Source organism: Lepidochelys kempii, chromosome 3 (assembly GCF_965140285.1).
Source record: "Lepidochelys kempii isolate rLepKem1 chromosome 3, rLepKem1.hap1, whole genome shotgun sequence".
Classification (NCBI taxonomy): domain Eukaryota; kingdom Metazoa; phylum Chordata; order Testudines; family Cheloniidae; genus Lepidochelys; species Lepidochelys kempii.
The window spans coordinates 143,952,719-143,971,306 of record NC_136382.1 but is presented as its reverse complement, the minus strand read 5'-3'; the positions used below and the strand labels follow the sequence as shown (position 1 = coordinate 143,971,306).

At 39.2% G+C, this 18,588-nt stretch overlaps 1 protein-coding gene across 4 annotated transcripts in view; it reads right to left on the bottom strand.

Moving 5' to 3' along the window:
• Positions 1 to 18,588, bottom strand: part of PRKD3 (protein kinase D3) — a 76,512-nt gene that overhangs the window by 57,158 nt on the left and 766 nt on the right. For 3 of the 4 annotated variants that reach the window (XM_073338343.2, XM_073338344.2, XM_073338345.1), the window contains exon 2: positions 14,311 to 15,393. In XM_073338343.2, coding sequence (XP_073194444.1) covers positions 14,311 to 14,601 — 291 coding nt within the window. In that variant the 5' untranslated portion in view covers positions 14,602 to 15,393. The remainder of the gene's footprint in view (positions 1 to 14,310; positions 15,394 to 18,588) is intronic. The other variant, XM_073338346.2, reaches the window with a different exon arrangement.

The window sequence follows — 18,588 nt, the reverse complement described above, 5'->3', positions numbered from 1 at the left end:
CCATAGCATTCACTCCTGAGCCAGGAGCAGCAGAAGACAGGCTTACCCTGTTCCCTGACTCCAGCTCAGCAGCAAGCGGGTATATGGACAGAGGGAAAAGGACACCCTGACATCAGGTCCCCAACTCTGCTCTGTGCAGCAGATGGGAGGAAGGCTCTTGGTCTAGAGCAGCTTGGCCAGGGCAGCTCCATGGGGGAGGGGGAGGAGGGAAAAACAGTGGAGCATGACGGAGGGAAAAGGGGCACCCCTGCCCTGGAAGCATGCACTAGAGGCCCTCTGAGCATGGTGCCCTGGGTGGTGGCCCCCCTCGCCCACCCATAAGTCCAACCCTGTCCAGCGGGGAAGGAATGGTGTAGGTGGCAGGGTGTCTCCCTCCCTGCCCAGTCACCACCGACTCCCGTCTCCAGAGGCTTGCGATCAACGCTCGTTAAAAAAAATGTGTTAATTTGTCTTGAGTTAATGGCACACGTTAACTGCAATTGACAGCCCTAGAATAAAGGCTCTATTTAGTTGTAAATCAACATTTTATTAGTTATGACAACCATAAAATAACTGAAGTACAAATGGAAAAGCTGATTAAAATTGATTTAAATTCAAGCCTTTCCACTTAATGATTTCAATTGCTCATTTCAATTGCCTTATTTTAAATCAATCCACCCTGGCTAGCCGCAAGAGAAAGCAGATGTACAGTTGATGGTGCTGAGCAGATCTATTTGTTAATCCTTGTGTAATTCAAAAACGTTATCCTGAATTAGAATAACTATGTGCTCCACTTTTAAATTGTCAAAAGTAGTGTACATCAGAGTTGTTAGGAAAAAAGCATGCGTACGTGAAATTTGGAGGGATTTGGAGGAATGGATTGGTGTTTACTTGAAGGATACAGAAGAAACCCTGGTTGTTTAGCTAGAGGAATGCAAAGAATTGAGAGAAGCAGGACAAATTTCCAGAAAGGAAGCATTTAAAAGCGTTTCTTATGCCACCTGTAGTATTAGTCAGAAAATCCCCCAAAGAGTTGATGTAATTTGAGGCCTTTATAAATCTTGCTTCATTGTATCAGAACCACCAGCTGATTTTTCTAAGGCATTTTTTAATCAACATATGCCCTAGGTTTTAATATGTAAATTAGGTTCAAAATTTTACAGTAAGATGCTAATTAGCTACAGGGAGCCAAAACAGAGTAATTTATAAGCAACTATATTTTGAAAATAGCTTGTTCAACTGCTTTCTAACTTAAAAAAATAGCCTATCCTGAAAGTAATCACAAGAATACATTCCCTGAGCAAAGTTATGAAATAAACACACACACACAGGAATTATACAGGAAGTCTGAAAAAGAACTTAATATGGAGCTACAACTAATAGGCTCCCTTACCCAGAGTAATTTTTAATTACATGATCAATTTTTTCATACTTTCTAGAAGATAGAGTTGAATGCCATTCTGCAAGGAAACCATTGATGCAAATAACTGCTAGATAAACCAAAGAGTCGAGATAAAAATCCAAACTCTTTAGATCTCAAAATACAGGCCTTAACCCACTGAGCTAAGGAAAACCGTCTCATAGACTCAGACTTTAAGGCCAGAAGGGACTATCATCATCGTCTAGTCTGTCCTCCAGCACATTGCAGGCCACAGAACTTCACCCACCCACTCCTGTAATAGACCCATAACCTCTGGCTAAATTACAGAAGTCCTCAAAACATGATCTGAAGACTTCAGAAAATCCACCATTTGCACTAGTTTAAACCTGCAAGTGACCTAAGCCCATGCTGCAGATGAAGGCAAAAAAACAAACAAACCATTAAACAGGGTCTCTGCCAACCTGACCTGGGGAAAAATTCCTTCCCAACCCCAAATACAACAGTCAATTGTACCCTGAGCATTTCACCAAGACCAAACAGCCAGACACCTGGGAAAGAATTCTCTGTAGTAACTCAGAGGTTTCCCCATCTAATGTCCTATCACTGGCCATTGGGGATATTTGCTACTAGCAGTCGCAGATTGGCTATATTCCATTGTAAGCAGTATGATCATACCATCCTCTCCATAAACTTATCAACTCCAATCTTGAAGCCAGTTAAGCCAGTTTTTTGCCACACTACTCCCCTTGGAAGGCTGTTCCAGAACTTCATCTAGTTTTGAGCCTACACTTATTGATGGCCAGTTTATATCCACTTATTCTTGTGTCAATATTAGCACTTAAATAACCCCTCTTCCTCCCTAGTATTTATCCCTCTGATGTATTTACAGATAGTAATCTTATCTCCCCACAGCCTTTATTTGGTTAGTCTCCACTCACAAGGTAGGTTTTCCATTCCATTCTATTCCAGCCCTTCTCTACACCTGTTCCAATTTGACTTCATTTTTTTAAAAAACATGGGATATGAGAATTGTGTACAGTATTCCAGATCAGGTTTCACCAGAGCCTTGTATAATGGCAACACTTTCTTATCTGTACTGCAAATACCTCGCCTGATGCATTCTTGGATGACAGCCTTTTTCACGGCCGCATAACATTGGTCATTTATAGTCATCCTATGATCAACCAATACACCCAGGTCTTTCGCCTTCACTGTAGCTTCTAACTGTAAGTCCCTAGCTTATAGCAAAAAATTTTGTTTTTAGTCCCTAAATGCATGACCTTGCACTTTGCCCTATTAAATTTCATCCCATTTCTATTACTCCAGTTTTCAACACCATCCAGATCTTCTTGTATGATATTCCAGTCCTCCTCCATATTGGTAATACCTCCAACTTTGTGTCATCTGCAAATATGATTAGCACACCCCCACTTTCGGTGCCCAAGTTAATAAAAACATTACGTAAGATTGGTCCCAAGACAAATCCCTGAGGAACTCCACTAGTAACCTCCTTCCTGCCTGACACTTCACCTTTCAGTATGACCCACTGTAGTCTCCTCTTTAACCAGATCCTTGTCTACTCTTCAATTCTCATATTAATCCCTATTTTCTCCAATTTAGCTAATAACCTCCCATGTGGAACTGTATCAAATGCCTTACTGAAATCCAGATAGATTATATCTACTGCATTTCCTTTGTCTAAAAAATCAGTTATCTTCTCAAACAAGATCAGGCTGGTCTGGCACGATCTACCTTTCGTAAAACCATGTTGTATTTTATCCCAATTTCATTCACCTCTATGTCTTTTAACTACTCTCTTTCAAAATTTGTTTTAAGACCTTGCATACAATTGAGGTTAAACTAACAGGCCTGTAGTTTCCCAGATAACCTTTTTCCCTTTCTTAAAAATAGGTACTATATTAGCAATCGTCCAGTCATAGGGTACAACTCCCAAATTTACAGCCCATAAAAAATCCTTGCTATTGGGCTTGCAATTTCATATACCTATTCCTTTAATATTATTTGATGGAGATTATCCAAGACCCCCAATTTAGTCCCATTAAGATGTTTGACTTCCACCTTGGATGTGATCATTTCTACTTTCATATCCTCATTTCCATTATCCACCATGCCACTACCCCAAAGCGCCTCATTACCCTTATTAAAAATGGAGGCAAAGTATTTATGTAAGTATTAGGCCACACCTAGATTATCTTTAATCTCCACCCCATCCTCAGTGTTTAGCAGTCCCACTTCTTTCCTTGTTTTCCTGTTATTTATATGGCTAAAGAACCTTTTACTGTTGGTTTTAATTTCCCTTGCAAAATCCAACTCTGCTTGATTTTTGGCACTTTTCACTTTTCCCCTACACTTCCTGACCTCCAAGAGGTAACTTTTCTTGCTGATCCATCCCATCTTCTATTCCTTGTAGGCTTTCTGCTTTTCCTTAATCATCTGTTTGAGATGCTTGCTCCTCCAGCTTGATCTGCAACACTTACAAAATTTTCCCTTTGCTTGGGACGCAGGCTTCAGATACTTGGTCAAAGTTGCAGAAACTAATTCAAAGCCTCCTCTACATTCAGAACCTTGAGTTCTGCAGTCCAGTCCACATCCCTAACTAACACCCTTTTAAAAAAAAAGTTTGCCCTTTTGAAATCAAGGACCATAGTTGCAGGTCTATTTTTGTTTATCTTTCCATTTAGTTTAAACTGAATTAGCTCATGATCACTCAAACCAAGGTTGTCCCCTACAATCAGTTCTTCTGTGAGGGCCTCACTATCCATCAATACCAAATCTAAAATGCCATCACATCTTGTAGATTCAGCAACTATTTGGTGAAGAAATCTGTCAGCTATCATATCCAAGAAAATCTGGATCCTACTATTATTAATAGCACTTGTCCTCCAATCTATACCTGGGAAGTTAAAGTCTCCCATAATCACACAATTCCCAGTAGTTTTTATTTAATTACAAATATTAGAGAGGTCTTTATCCATACCCAAATCAGATCCTGGGGGGTCTGCAGCATATCCCAAGCACTATTCCAGGGAAACCTCTGGTAGTTTTCTTCCCCAAAGTGAGTTTGACCCAAACAGACTTTTATTCATTCCATCACTTCTAATTTCTTTACAGTCTACCTCATCATTAACATACAATGCTACTCCACCACCTTTACCTTTATTTCTGTCTTTCCTAAACAGCACATACTTTTCAATCTCTCCACTCATGACTACTAGTCCACATGTTTCTGTTATCCCTTTAATATCTGGTTTCACTTCATGCACCAGTTCCTCCATTTTGTTACCCAGGCTTCTTGTATTGAAGTACAGACGTCTTAGTTGTTTCTGCTTGGCTTTGCCCAAATTTCTCACCCAATCAGATACAGTCATTCTACTGCCAGTATCGCCTACCTGCCTGTTAGTGCCAATACCAATGAAGCTCTTTCCTTTTAATATTCCTTCTCCTACCCAGTGCTGTTCCTTTTCCCTTTGCTGAATTCCCTCTTTCTTGATTTTCCTCCTGTTCAATGTTAGAATCAGGCATGGAGATTACATGAGTATGTCCCAATCATCTCCTCTGGGTTCCTAGTTTGAAGCTCTTTTAATGAGTTGTGCCAACCTCCATCCCAAAAGTCTATTTTCCTCCCTACTCAGATAGGGTCCATCCCATGAAAACAGTCCTCTGTCAGTGAATGCCTCTCAGGGGTCAAACATCCCAAAGTCCTCCTTATAGCACTGTCTGAGCCATCTGTTGACCAACACAATCTTGTCTCGCCTTCCTCCTCCTCCTCCTCTAGGGACAGGTAGAATCCCACTGAAGATCACTTGAGCCTCCATTTCTTTAAGTGTATTCCCCAGCCCGGCCTAGTCTCCCTTCATGCGTTCCAGCAAGAATCTAGCAGTATCATTTGGACTAATGTGAAGGACAATTAGTGGATTATTTCCTGATCCTATTAGGGTCCTCTTCAACCTCAGGTCAACATCACATAGCTTATCTCTGGGCATCAGCTCAGGTGACAGGCCTGTCTATTCTTAGTAGAGAGTCCCCCAGTCACGTAGACCTGCCTTTTTCTGGCAATAGTGTGATTCTCTGGCCTTCCTCCTGTTCCTTCTGGCTGCAAGTCCTCTTGTCTTTTGTTCTCTCTAACAATCTTTTGCGACTCTCCCTCTATTCTCCTGGGGCTTGACTGACTGTCTCCATTGACTTGTCCCCTCTTCTTGTAGGACTAGCTGCTCTTTTCTTCCTTGTCCTCCCACCTTGTACTGCCTGCTATGCCCCTTCTTCATTTTTCAACTCAGCAAACCTGTTCCTGAGCTATATTTCTCCTTCACTAGCCAGCCCTTAACTCTTCATGATTCTCGTACTCTCATGCTTCCATGGCTGCTTTCCTTACCCAGCAGTCTACTCTCTCAGTTCTCCAGTCCAGCTTGCATCTGCAAGTCTTGACTTTTCCCTTCAGCCTCCTCTTGCCTTTCCTCCATTATCTGCTGGAATCACCTTCAGAATTCAACCATAGTTTCCACCTGCATCTCCAAACCTCTTCCATCAGCTCTATCAGGTGACACAATACAAACGAAGCTCTTTTAACCATACCCACTCCAGAATAATGTATCTGCATCTTCTATAGCCGGTCATCTTCATTGTCTCTTCCATTCCTTAGGTCACTACTACTGTTGCCTCTGAATCTTTCATAGCCTTCCTGCCTAAGCTCCTATCAAGGAAAACAAAAAACAAAAAAAACAACCAAACACCAAAACAAAACCAGACCACCACACAGCTCCTCCCCCAAACTTCCCTGTTTTTGAGCTCTGTTTGCTAGCTCCTGTACCACTGCTCCTGTTAGTGTCTAATCCTGCATTGTGATGTACTGAAGTTCTGCCATTGACATCAATGGGAACAGAATCAGTCCCTTACATAAGTGTAGTTTAGGACTCATGCTAAGTTACAATCAACTACGAAAGAGCACACTACCTATAAACAAACTAACATTTACAACTAGATCCAACAATAGTTAATACATTGCTTAATTACAACCTCATTTCTTCAAATATATCCTATGCATGAGTTAAGATTTAACCAGGGGAAGAACCTAAGGCAGACAATAGTGGTACTCTCCCCTGAGCTGCCCATTCCTGACATCAAAATGAGACACCACTCACAGTAGGTCATGAGCATACTGTCATAATGTGATCTATTCCTCATCTACTCTGATCGACAGTTAAATAGTTAATCCTCACATTTAAACTGTCATAAGGTTTCAATGTCAACTCATGTTTCCATATAAACAGGAGCAACAAATGCCTCTTATTAGGATAGTTTCAGGCTATCTGCAGACTCAGGAAGACACCACTTAGTTAACATTTTGAAAGTTATCTTCAGACATAAGGAAGAGAGGCTTTTCGTTTTGTTTTTAAATGAAAGCTTAGATTCTGGAACAATGACAGCCACCACAAAAAAGTACCAGTTAGTTAGCTATTGTGAGTCATCCCTATCCAACCCTGGATTTTGTTATATAGAAAATCTGAAGGGGTTAAGCAGCCATTTGTGTCTTAGACACACATTAAATGTTACCCAATTAGAAATTTCAAATTAGGATAATCTTTTTAAATGACCACTAACTCAAAAAAATTGATCAAGTCTCTTCAAACTTTGCAGAAAATTTCACTTTTGCCTTCAAAGTGAACTGGGCAATTTTCAGGAAAAATATAAGTAGAATTATACAACGATCAAAGAAAGATTTACACTGGAACATAGCTGCACTATCAGGAGGGGCACAGTGACCAGTCAAAAACTAAAAATCACACTTCTGTCTCATTTTTATCTGCTATTGTTTCAAGCAGCAGCCAAGATTACCATAACAAAGGATATTTACATTTATTTACTGAAACTAACCATACCAAAGTGCTGTCACATGCACAGTTTCCCCTCAATTAGTCTATTTCTTCCAATGCTTGTGTTGGTCTTTCACACAGGAACAAGAGATGTGAAACATTTTTATAAAATAGGAGAAAATGTCAAAATCATAAAAATTGCCAGGGAAACTTAGCAACAGGTATAGTTGTCATAGTTTCAAGGTAGCTGCACCTGTATGCCCCCTCCAAGGTCCACCAAGGACATCCACTTCAGGCTTCTAGCAGTAACTCTCTTGTTCGGAGACATGCATCTCACTAACTTTGGACCAGGGATTTTAAGACTACACAGAACCTTGCCTTACACTGTGATATCCCCAGCAAGCTAAACTGCTTCAACAGACCACTGCCTAGGCTTTGCTTTCTCTTCAAAGACTATAAACAGTGTATAGCACACCATTACAAGTTACCAGACAACTCCTTCTTAAGCAAGCACATTTATTCTTAAGGTAAAAATATTACAGAAAAAAACATTAAAAAATAAATGAACATACAACCATGCTAAAAAGCTTCCCAGAGGTCATCCCCAACTACAACCTAGGGTTCTGGTAAGTTTTAATTTTTCAAAACCCACAACCAGATTTTCTCTCCGATTACAAGTTCATCCATCTTAGATCCAGAACCAGAATGAAGGCTCGGCACATCAGCCATTTATTTATACAGCTTTGGTCTTGGCCTTCTGTAGCAGATGATCAGCAGATATGCCCTTAGGAGAGGGGCACTAACTTCAAAAGGCTGTGTTCCTGCAAAACCAGAGTAGAGGAATTTGCATTAACCGCTCTCCCTATGAAATGCCAAGAAAATCCACTTAACACTTATTGTCCCAAAAGTCAGTATCTGTCTGCAACATTTTCAATATAGTATTTTGAACTCTAAAGTCTCACAACTATCACATCTTCCCCTTAAAGAGGTTACATATAATCCTGGCCCACAATAATACATAAACTTAATACAATGAGGTCTTCCAAGGATATTGCAGGAAATTGCCATTCTGTCACAGTAATATCTAAAACTACTTTTCCTTTTTGAAAATGACTATATTTCAAGTTGATTGTGCTCTTTCAACTACACTGCCCACCCAAAAATCCTGCAAATACTTCAAGACCCTGATCCTGCAGACTCAATAAGATTATCACATGTGTAAATTTGTAACAGACTGAGGCCTCAATTCTGATAAGACAAAACAGTAAGCAATAATTCAGGGAAGGATGGAGGAGATTGTTATGAGAAGATATGAAGCCCTGGCAGAGGACGTGGGCTATAAAGAGATGTGAAGTAAGCAAATGGAATCTTGCCAGACAAGAACAGGAAGATTACTCTGAGTATGGAAGGCAAAATGATCAAAGGCAAAGGCCAAAGCTGAAAAGAGGAGATCAAGGTAACAATCAGGTAAAAGGATGGAGGAGTACACAAAGACCCAGATACAAAGGTGGAGGAGACAAGATAATGTAGGATCTTGAATTTGATGCTGAGAGAGATGGGAAGCTAATGGTGGGATTCAAAAAGGGGACTGACACAGCTGGAGTGGAGGGAGAGGATGACGACTTAAGTGTATCCAAAATGTTACTGCTAGAGGGGTGAAGAAATGAGAACCAGAGATGCCAAATAATGGAAGGTTACAGTAGTCAAGGTGACCAGGTGCCACACACAGGTTTCAATGTGCAGATGATGGGGTAGGCTGGATTTTGAAGAGGCTACAGGTATACATGACAAAACATAACAAGAAATTGCATATGGGAGGAGAGAAGAGCAAAAAAGATTAGGATTGGGAGCCTGGCAGACAGAAAGTAAAGGAATTGTTAATAGAGTTAAAGGAGGCAGATTAGGAAGAAAGGAGACAACTGCGGAATGATATCGAAATCCAAGAGATAGATAGAACAAGAAATATGAGAATTAATGTAACGAGCTAGATTTGGGAATAAGTGTGGAGGTGGTAGATGAAGCAGAGGAAATACATGAGGTCAGAGAAAGAAGAGGAGGGGACTGAGAATAGAACCTTCAAGGAGGCCACCATATATGGAGCGGGAGGAGAAAAAGGAGAGCACAGAATGATGAAATCAAAGATGAGAGAAATCTGAGGGGTGATCAGTATAAATAAGGAGTGTCCCCTTGACTTTGCCAGATGGTGACTATTAGTCAGGACAGTTTCAGGAAATGGAGGGGAGGAAGCCAACTTGGAAGGACCATAAAGAAATTAAGAGGGGAAGAAATCTAAGAAGTGTGAAAAAATAGCACACATTATGATTTTGGAGACAAAGGGAGAACAGTAGTCAGAAAGGAAAATGAGAACTCCACACACACAAAAATATAATTCTTCAAGGCAAAAGGAAATCAGCCACAGAAGAGATTGCAGGTAAAGATAAAAGAAAGCTAAAATAACTGGCGGAATCAAGGATAACGGGAGTTGAGAAGGGGTGGGGACAGGTTGCAAGGGTAGAGAGATAACAGAAGAGATCTTGTCAGAGATTGCTGTTCTAAAGAAAACAGAACAAAAAAAACCTAAACTGGTAAAACATCTTTTTCTCATTTATAATAAATTTATGAGAACACTGCCTCTACTTTATCTAGAACAAAGAAAATACTAGCTATAATTTAGAGCACACTGTCAGCTGAACACCTCACAAAATGCATTAAAACATTAGTTTTCTATTGAAAACTGCTAAACAGTTCTACTTTTCACTTCATTCCTGACATCAGAGGGTGTGCAGGGAAGAAAGCAGCTGCAGTTAGCAGCAGATTTAAACATTAAATCGGGTACTATTGAGGCAGCTCCCACATCTTATCAGATATCAAGACTCGCTCTGCTCTAACACACTTGTTACATATGAATGTCTATTTTTAACAACATGCACTTCAAGTTTATATTTTTATTTGGTTATGCCTAAGGTTCTTCTCCAAACTCCACACTGACAAAAATGTAGCTGGTATACAGGTAATCTAAATAAGGAAAGACAGAAGCAGTGCTAATTATGGTTCAGACATGGTTACAATCCCCCACATGGCTATAAAAATAAGGATAATTTGGGAATATCCCTATCAGATTTAAAGAACACTGACAACCTGACTTGTTTAAACTGACTAATTTAAAAAAAATCTTCTGATATAGAATACCCTTTACACAGAATGCCCTGAATTTCAATTTGGAAAGGTTTATTTCTGCTCTCCTGATGATTTTAAAAGGAGTTTTTGGGGCAAGTTCAAGAGCAAAACCAGACATATGTGGCCCTCCAATCTTCTCTCTCTTCCCCTTCCTCTCAGTGAAAAGGTATGCCCACTCCCTCTTCAATTTCAATTGTGATGCCACTACTGTTAGAATATCATAGAATATCAGGGTTGGAAGGGACCTCAGGCGGTCAACTAGTCCAACCCCCTGCTCAAAGCAGGACCGATCCCCAGTTAAATCATCCCAGCCAGGGCTTTGTCAAGCCTGACCTTAAAAACTTCTAAGGAAGGAGATTCCACCACATCCCTAGGTAACGCATTCCAGTGTTTCACCACCCTCACAGTGAAAAAGTTTTTCCTAATATCCAACCTAAATCTCCCCCACTGCAACTTGAGACCATTACTCCTTGTCCTGTCATCCACTACCACTGAGAATAGTCTAGAACCATCCTCTTTGGAACCACCTTTCAGGTAGTTGAAAGCAGCTATCAAAACCCCCCTCATTCTTCTCTTCTGTAGACTAAACAATCCCAGTTCCCTCAGCCTCTCCTCATAAGTCATGTGTTCCAGTCCCCTACTCATTTTTGTTGCCCTCTGCTGGACGTTTTCCAATTTTTCCACATCCTTCTTGTAGTGTGGGGCCCAAAACTGGACACAGTACTCCAGATGAGGCCTCACCAATGTCGAATAGAGGGGAACGATCACGTCCCTCGACCTGCTCGCTATGCCCCTACTTATACATCCCAAAATGCCATTGGCCTTCTTGGCAACAAGGGCACACTGTTGACTCATATCCAGCTTCTCGTCCACTGTCACCCCTAAGTCCTTTTATGCAGAACTGCCGAGCCATTCGGTCCCTAGTCTGTAGCAGTGCATTGGATTCTTCCGTCCTAAGTGCAGGATTCTGCATTTGTCCTTGTTGAACCTCAGATTTCTTTTGGCCCAATCCTCCAATTTGTTTAGATCCCTCTGTATCCTATCCCTACCCTCCAGCGTATCTACCACTCCTCCCAGTTTAGTGTCGTCTGCAAACTTGCTGAGGGTGCAATCCACACCATCCTCCAGATCATTTATGAAGATATTGAACAAAACCGGTTAAGTGCCCTTTTGCAGCACCTGGATGATTTGAGCTCCCCCAAGGGCAGTGCATAAAACAGGAAGTCCAACTGACCATTGTCAAAATAGCAAAACTGACTAAACACAAAGTAAACTGAAAAAAATAAGAGAAATTGCTCTCCAATTTCTTTAAGTTATAGAACTTTTAGCTATTACCTGTAGTAGCTACTCTACTTTCTGATGGAAGTGTAGTTTTCAAGTATACTGTGCTACCCTAAGAGAAATAAAAACGTGCTTGAAGACAACTGTTTTTAAGAGGGGCAAATATGAGATATTTGGAAAGATTTGCAAAGAGATCCTGCCCCTACTGCTCCAGGTTATGACGGAGGAAAGGGCTACTAATCAACACTCTGTGGACAGCTGGAGCCCCCCAACCAACATGCTTTCATATTCTACAACTTGTCCTGCGGTAGGGAGCTACTGAAGGTAGGCAGGCAATTCAACCTCAGATCCAGAGGTGTCTGAGGCTACAGAGACAGATCAAGAGTGGTCTCCCTCATCTCGCTATACAAAGAAACAACATGCAATTGAAATATGACTTAGAAGCATTATTAAGAAACATAGGGAAGAAATACCAAAAGTAAAAGGAAACTATCAGTAGAGTTGAGAAATTTTTAAAGAAGAACAAAAGTTAGAAACAGTTCCAAAATATCACAAATCCTAAACTTTTACAAATTTACTATTAGCAGTTTTTAAAAAGCATACATCTCCTGAACCCATGAGAACAAGCTGTGTACTGTCCTGAGGCTAGAAGAAGTTAACCGGTCAAGAGAAGAGACACTGAGCGTGCTATGAAATGCCACAGGTAGGTGAGGCCTGATTACCACCAAATTACAAGGCATTCCTGATGGGACAATAAATAGCTGTGTGCAGGATAATTCTCAGAGAAAAGTTACGTTTATGTTAATGTTATGTTAATAGGAGAACATATTTATGGATATAATTGTGGCTCTGCCACCTGACTTCAGGATCAGTTCCAGGCAGGATACCGGTATATTGCTGTGAACTGTAGGGTAATATTGCCACTTGTGCACTGGCTTCAAAAGTACTTACAAAAGATAAGTCCAACACACATAAGCAGCCATCCCCCAATTTCCTGGTCAGTGGTTTGCTGCCTGCACGGGGCATGCTCTCCCTAAGCAGCTCTCTATTGGCATCATCAGTCACAACAGTTAGTATACAGATTAATTAAAGCCAGCTGGGGAGAGGAAGACCAGGATCTTGAAATCCTAGCCAATTTTACAATCTAGCTGGCTCCACATATAACATGCTTCTGAACTTGAGCTATGAAATAGCTATAGATGAGGCCACCAAGAGTAGACAGGAAGTGCCAAAATAAGAGAGAATGAACAAAGAGAAAGGTGTTACAAGTGTGAAGACAGGAAGAAACAAGCAAACATACAGATGCAAAGAGATGGAGAAGAAAGAAAAAGAAAGAAGGACCATAAAAGGTTGGAAACAATAGTGGTGCTAACTTTTATGTCCCACCTATATTTTTTCCCACCAAAAATTATATGGCTCATTGCCTGAACTATTTTTGACAGCTGACAAAACTTCTGTGAAATCAATATGTTTACTACATTTCTAAAAAAATGTGAAACACAGAATGAGAATACAAAAAAAATCTTATGGAGAAGGGGAAATGCAATTAGATTATCTAGATACTGGTGCTCATATCAAGCTTACCTGCACCCTCTCAAAATCCTAAGTAAGGGAAAAGAACACTGTATTCCAAGTCTAATAAGCCTTTCTATTCATAAACATAGTTCAGAGAAATAAAAAGAATTACAGGCAAAGAAAATCAACTTAGTCGACACTCCCATTGTGTTGATTTCCTCTCGTGATTTTTTCCCACCCCCCTTCTATAAAACTGTTTAATATAACAACTCATTTGAGGGAATGGATACAATTAGGTTGTTTTTATTATTTGCTTGAAAGTTAACGTGAACTTTGAATTTGGTTAATAGCACATAATCTATACATAAAATAGAACACATGAACAAAAATAATGAAATGCACATTTCCTTTCTACTAACTCAGAACATTTTAGCACTATACTGGGGGTTCTCAATTTTTTTCACACTGCAGACCCCATCTTAATAGAAAAATTGTCTCATTGGTACCTCCCCTCCCACTGAAGTGTATATTGCATCTTTGTGACAACTATAGCAATTGCTTACATGGAAAAGAAATATTAGGAAAGTATTAGCTGCCTTTTAATGAAATTTTGCAGCTGTAAACAAGAAGAGCCAATATCATGTGACCCACCAGACCCCTGCAGACCACCAGCAATTGTTCTGTGAGCCACCACTGGACCAAGGACTACAGTTTGAGAATTGCTGTGTTATATCAAGAATACTGAACAATGTTTTCTTCAACACAAATATATAGCAGCAATGACCACAGAAGAACACTACTAGAGAGCAGCAACACTGACTACAACCACAAGGGCGAAAAATAACATTCTTTCCATATTATCAAAACTAATTACTGTATGAAGAGTCCAACTTTATAACTACATTTCTATTGTTGTAGGATTTCAGAAGACAGACATAAGGAGAGCCCACTTCCTTTTAACTGAGACTCCCATCTTGGGAGGTACACCTTTCAGAACTACATGGGATCAGCCTTAACACAGTCCCAACACTGGTCTTGTCTCTGCACATAACCACTTGATGTACCCAAATTACACAGAGTGATAGCGATGATAGTAAATTAAAACAATTATTACAATCAACAGCATTGTATTTTGTTATACTATACCTTCTGGTAAACTATAGAACAAACTAGGTCTTTGACAGATGAGAGTGACAAGTCCTGAGCTTCAATGGTGACAGTCTCCCGAGTGAGACCGATCTGCAGCAGGAATGAGACCCCATGCATAGAGCCCCTGGAGTTGGTGAGACTCTGTGTACTGAGGCTGCCATTGGACAGCCGGTTGGAGAGCCCCGACTGGGGACTTGAAGACAGAGAAGGGACTGGTGGTGCGGCAGCATGAGATGCAGGAGGAGAAAACTTCTGTAAGGATGGAGGAGAGGAATCGTTTGCTGACATCTGACTTTCTTTAAATCTGTAGAGATCTGCCTAGTAGTCAACTTTTTTAAAAAAATATTTGACCAGGGTGTCTGTTATAATTTTACAGTTTAAAGGATAGTCTAAAGTTTCCCTTTTTCAGTTCAGTAAGAGGCCCCTGACTGATACATCATGTTCATTTTCCCTTTCATTCTGTTCAAGCTGATGAGCAAGAGAATTTCAGCCGGAAGTTACTTTAAATTAAAGGTCCTCTTTCCACAGTTTCAATCAGCTGATCAAAGACACAGACTTGCCTTTAGCACCACATCCAGATGTTTGGAGAGGCTTAAATCATGATGAAATTGTCTACTTCAGAGGAATAAATCAATACTGCTTTTTCACACAGGTCCTTCATTTTATTTCTTTTGAGAAAAATCTTGGTCTCAGATAGAGATTACTGTTGGTAGATCTTTAAAAAAATATTCCTTCTCTCACTTAACTCCAGACACTATATATCAAACACAGGCTCATCTTCACTTAGATGTCTTTTTCTATTTAAACAAAAAAACATGTGGATAGCATCCTGAGCCAATAATACTGCGTATATCAGTGTTTATGACGAATCTATTCTTTCTTCAAAAGTTCTTCTCGGAGTTCATTAATATGCACGGACATGGTAAAAAAGTTACCTTAATTGATCTCCAAGTTTTCATTTTTGTGAAGTGTTTTATCTCATGAAATGCAGGAACAGCATTTCTAAAAACACAAGCACATTAAATCTAATCTCTAGGTTCACCCAGATAATCTGCAGCATTTTGAAACGTTGTATTCTGCCTGGTAGGGGAAAAAAATTGATATTATTTCAAATTAGTTTATAATTTTGCATAATAGCAGTATAATCACATTAGTTTCAAACTATTACTAATTCCTTGCAAATACATCTATAGTGTAATTAATCAATTTTTACATTCATTTTGTTGGTTAATAACAGATGCTTAACTGCTTCCTTGTTGTATACCATACTATATACATGGTGCCTAAAGCTACCCAGCATACGTGCTCCGTTTGACATTTCATGATTGTTTTCCCAGTAATGTCAGAGGAAAGAGTGGTTCATACTGTAACTATTGATGTAGAAGGGCTGAGCACAGCTCTGTTTTATGAGTATACTGGTCTGTAGGTGGTGTGTGGGATAATAAATACATTAAATGCAATCAAATATTCACAAAACCACAATATTATCATTAGAAAATTCTCTGGTGCTTAACTTGGACTTTCTAATATTATTCATTCAAGTCAATATAAAAATGTGAAATTCTGCAGCTAAACTTTTCTAGGTGCTATAAGATATTTACACAATGTTTTCAAAAGAGCTACTGTACGCCATATTAATGTTCTTATACCTGACAAACAGTGAACCTGCCACTTTTTTATATGTATTTATTATTGTTTTGTGATTATTTTAATTCTTTTTTGCTCTGCATTTGGTGATTATGGACTCTAATTATTTGTTATAATATATTATTGCCTGAACCAGCATTTCAAGCATTCAGGAGCAATGCTAAATAACCACTCATTGAATACATTTTGTCTACACTAACAGCTCTGGCTGAATTTTTAATAGTGCTGAGCTTTATCATTTGGCTATATTAAAGAACAAAGTGAGGCAAGTTTGCATTTTATAACAGGGATCAATATGACAGATAGTTTAAAACACAATGAAATGTCATGTCAGACATACTAATCTGAGACAGGACTGAGGGCACAATTCTATGACTCCCCCTGACAACCTCAGAAATTAAGGATGCTCAACATTTTGCAGACAGTGCACAGCATTTCAGAGAATGTCTTTTCCACGGTTTCAAGAAATATAGTTGGAATAACAGCAAACAAACATTTCTGCATTTCCCCATGTAACTCTGCTCCCATAAAAAGAAATTATCTGAATGCTCCACCAGGTGACCCAAGTATCAGGAATTTTTTCAAGAATAAATCAATATAAGACATAAAAGCTCACATGCTTTTCATCACATTTTCTGTAGATGAGGGATGCTCACAGAGAACATGACTATCTCTAACAATTAAATTAATCCTAAAAAAGTTAAATAACTCCATGCTTTCTTCAGGACAGGAAATAAAAACTACCCTGACTAGTAATAAGGCTGATGAACATTACAGGCCTAATTTAACAGATTAAAACTACTGGTGAATATTTATCCATAATATAACCAAAGATCCACTTGAGTATGTGTGTTTGTGTGTACACATAAAAAAAGTCATAAAAGAGATGTAAAGTTGGGGAAAAAAGTAGTCCCTGATCCAGCAATCAGAACTGCTGGTATGGAGCTCTGCTCCCATGTCTTATTTTAAGATTAATATCTTAGCTTCTCACAATTACCTCATCCAAAAAATAAAAGTAAATTTTTACTTATTTAGTCTTTCAGTGTAACTAGTTACAACAAAATAATTATTTTTTGTGCACTCATAAGTAGGAAAAATAAAGACAGTCCCTGCCTCGAAGAACACATTTGTCACAATACAAATTAGGGCCATAAACAGACAAAGCAGAAAAGGCGGCAAAAGTGATAGTAAGATCATGCATTTACTCAGTGACTCAACCTTTAAAGACTACTGTACCCCTTTCAACAGTCTGATTTGTCTTGTGTACCCCCAAGTTTCACCTCACTTAAAAAGTTACAAAATCAGACATAAAAATACAAGTGTCACAGCACACACTTTGAAAAATTGCTTACTTTCTCACTTTTACCATATAATTATAAAATAAATGAACTGGAATATAAATATTGTACTTACATTTCAGTGTATAGTATACAGAGCAGTATAAACAAATCATTATCTATGAAATTGCAATTGGTACTGACTTCACTAGTGCTTTTTATGTAGCCTGTTGTAAAACTAGGCAAATATCTAGATGAGCTGATGTACCTCTGGAAGACCTCTGAGTATCTCCAGTGGTACGCGTACCCTTTGTTGAGAACCACTGCAATAAAACATGCGAACATCTTAACTGTTCCTTTAACCCTGAGAGCTGGTTGTTGTGTGTGTTTTCCTTGTGTTACTTTCCTATCCCTCACTTCTCACAGATGAGATAGCAGCAATTAGATTTTAGAAGGAATATTAAAGGAAACAAGAGCAGTGGTTTAGTAAACAAATTTGGGGAAGGGGTTCCAAGAATATGCAGTAGTGTAGGAGGAGGCACAGAGATATGTGCAAGAGAAGGAGACGAAAGAATTAACTGACATGATGTCATTGGTGGCTAGAAATTAAGAGAAACCAGGTCAAATGTAGGTACTGGATGCATGCTGTAGGCCCAGGTGTCACTTATATTTGCCCGATTCTTATACTAAAAAGATTTTAAAATGGTAAATATTTGTATTTAAGTCTTTTCATGCCAATTTTTTATTATCTGCACATAAATGTTTAAAGTCGTTTATTGAAAATGGGGGCCGACCGTTGTATACTAAAAAGGCTCATTTAACAAGATTATTCCATGTAAATATAACTTACATCTATACAGCTTCCCCATGCAAGGATTATAAAGTGATTAAAAAATTTAAAAATATATTTTTAAAACTCAAATTTTGAAATCAATGCTCATTCCGGAAATGCTTTAAAACTGTAAAAATAAAATAGTTCACAGAACCTCAAAAATCAAAAATGGAAAAGACCTATTAGATGATATAGAGTCCACTCCCCTGCCAGTACAACACTGCTCCATACACTATTTTTTTCAGTTTTGTCATGTCCAGTTTCAAAAGTCCCAAATGATCTTCCACCATGGTCGTTTGGTGACTGTTTCACAAAGTATTAGATCTTCCAGATAATTTTTCCTAAGGTTCAACCTACATTTTTCTCTCTCGTAAATTCATCCCCATTATTCCTACCTACACCTTTCAGAACCATGTGCTCCTGGTCTGTGATTGAGACTCGGAGGTGCCACAATAATACAAATAAAACATGACTCCTCTCCCTCATCCAAGTGGTTGGCTGGGCGGCTGTTAGTTTTCT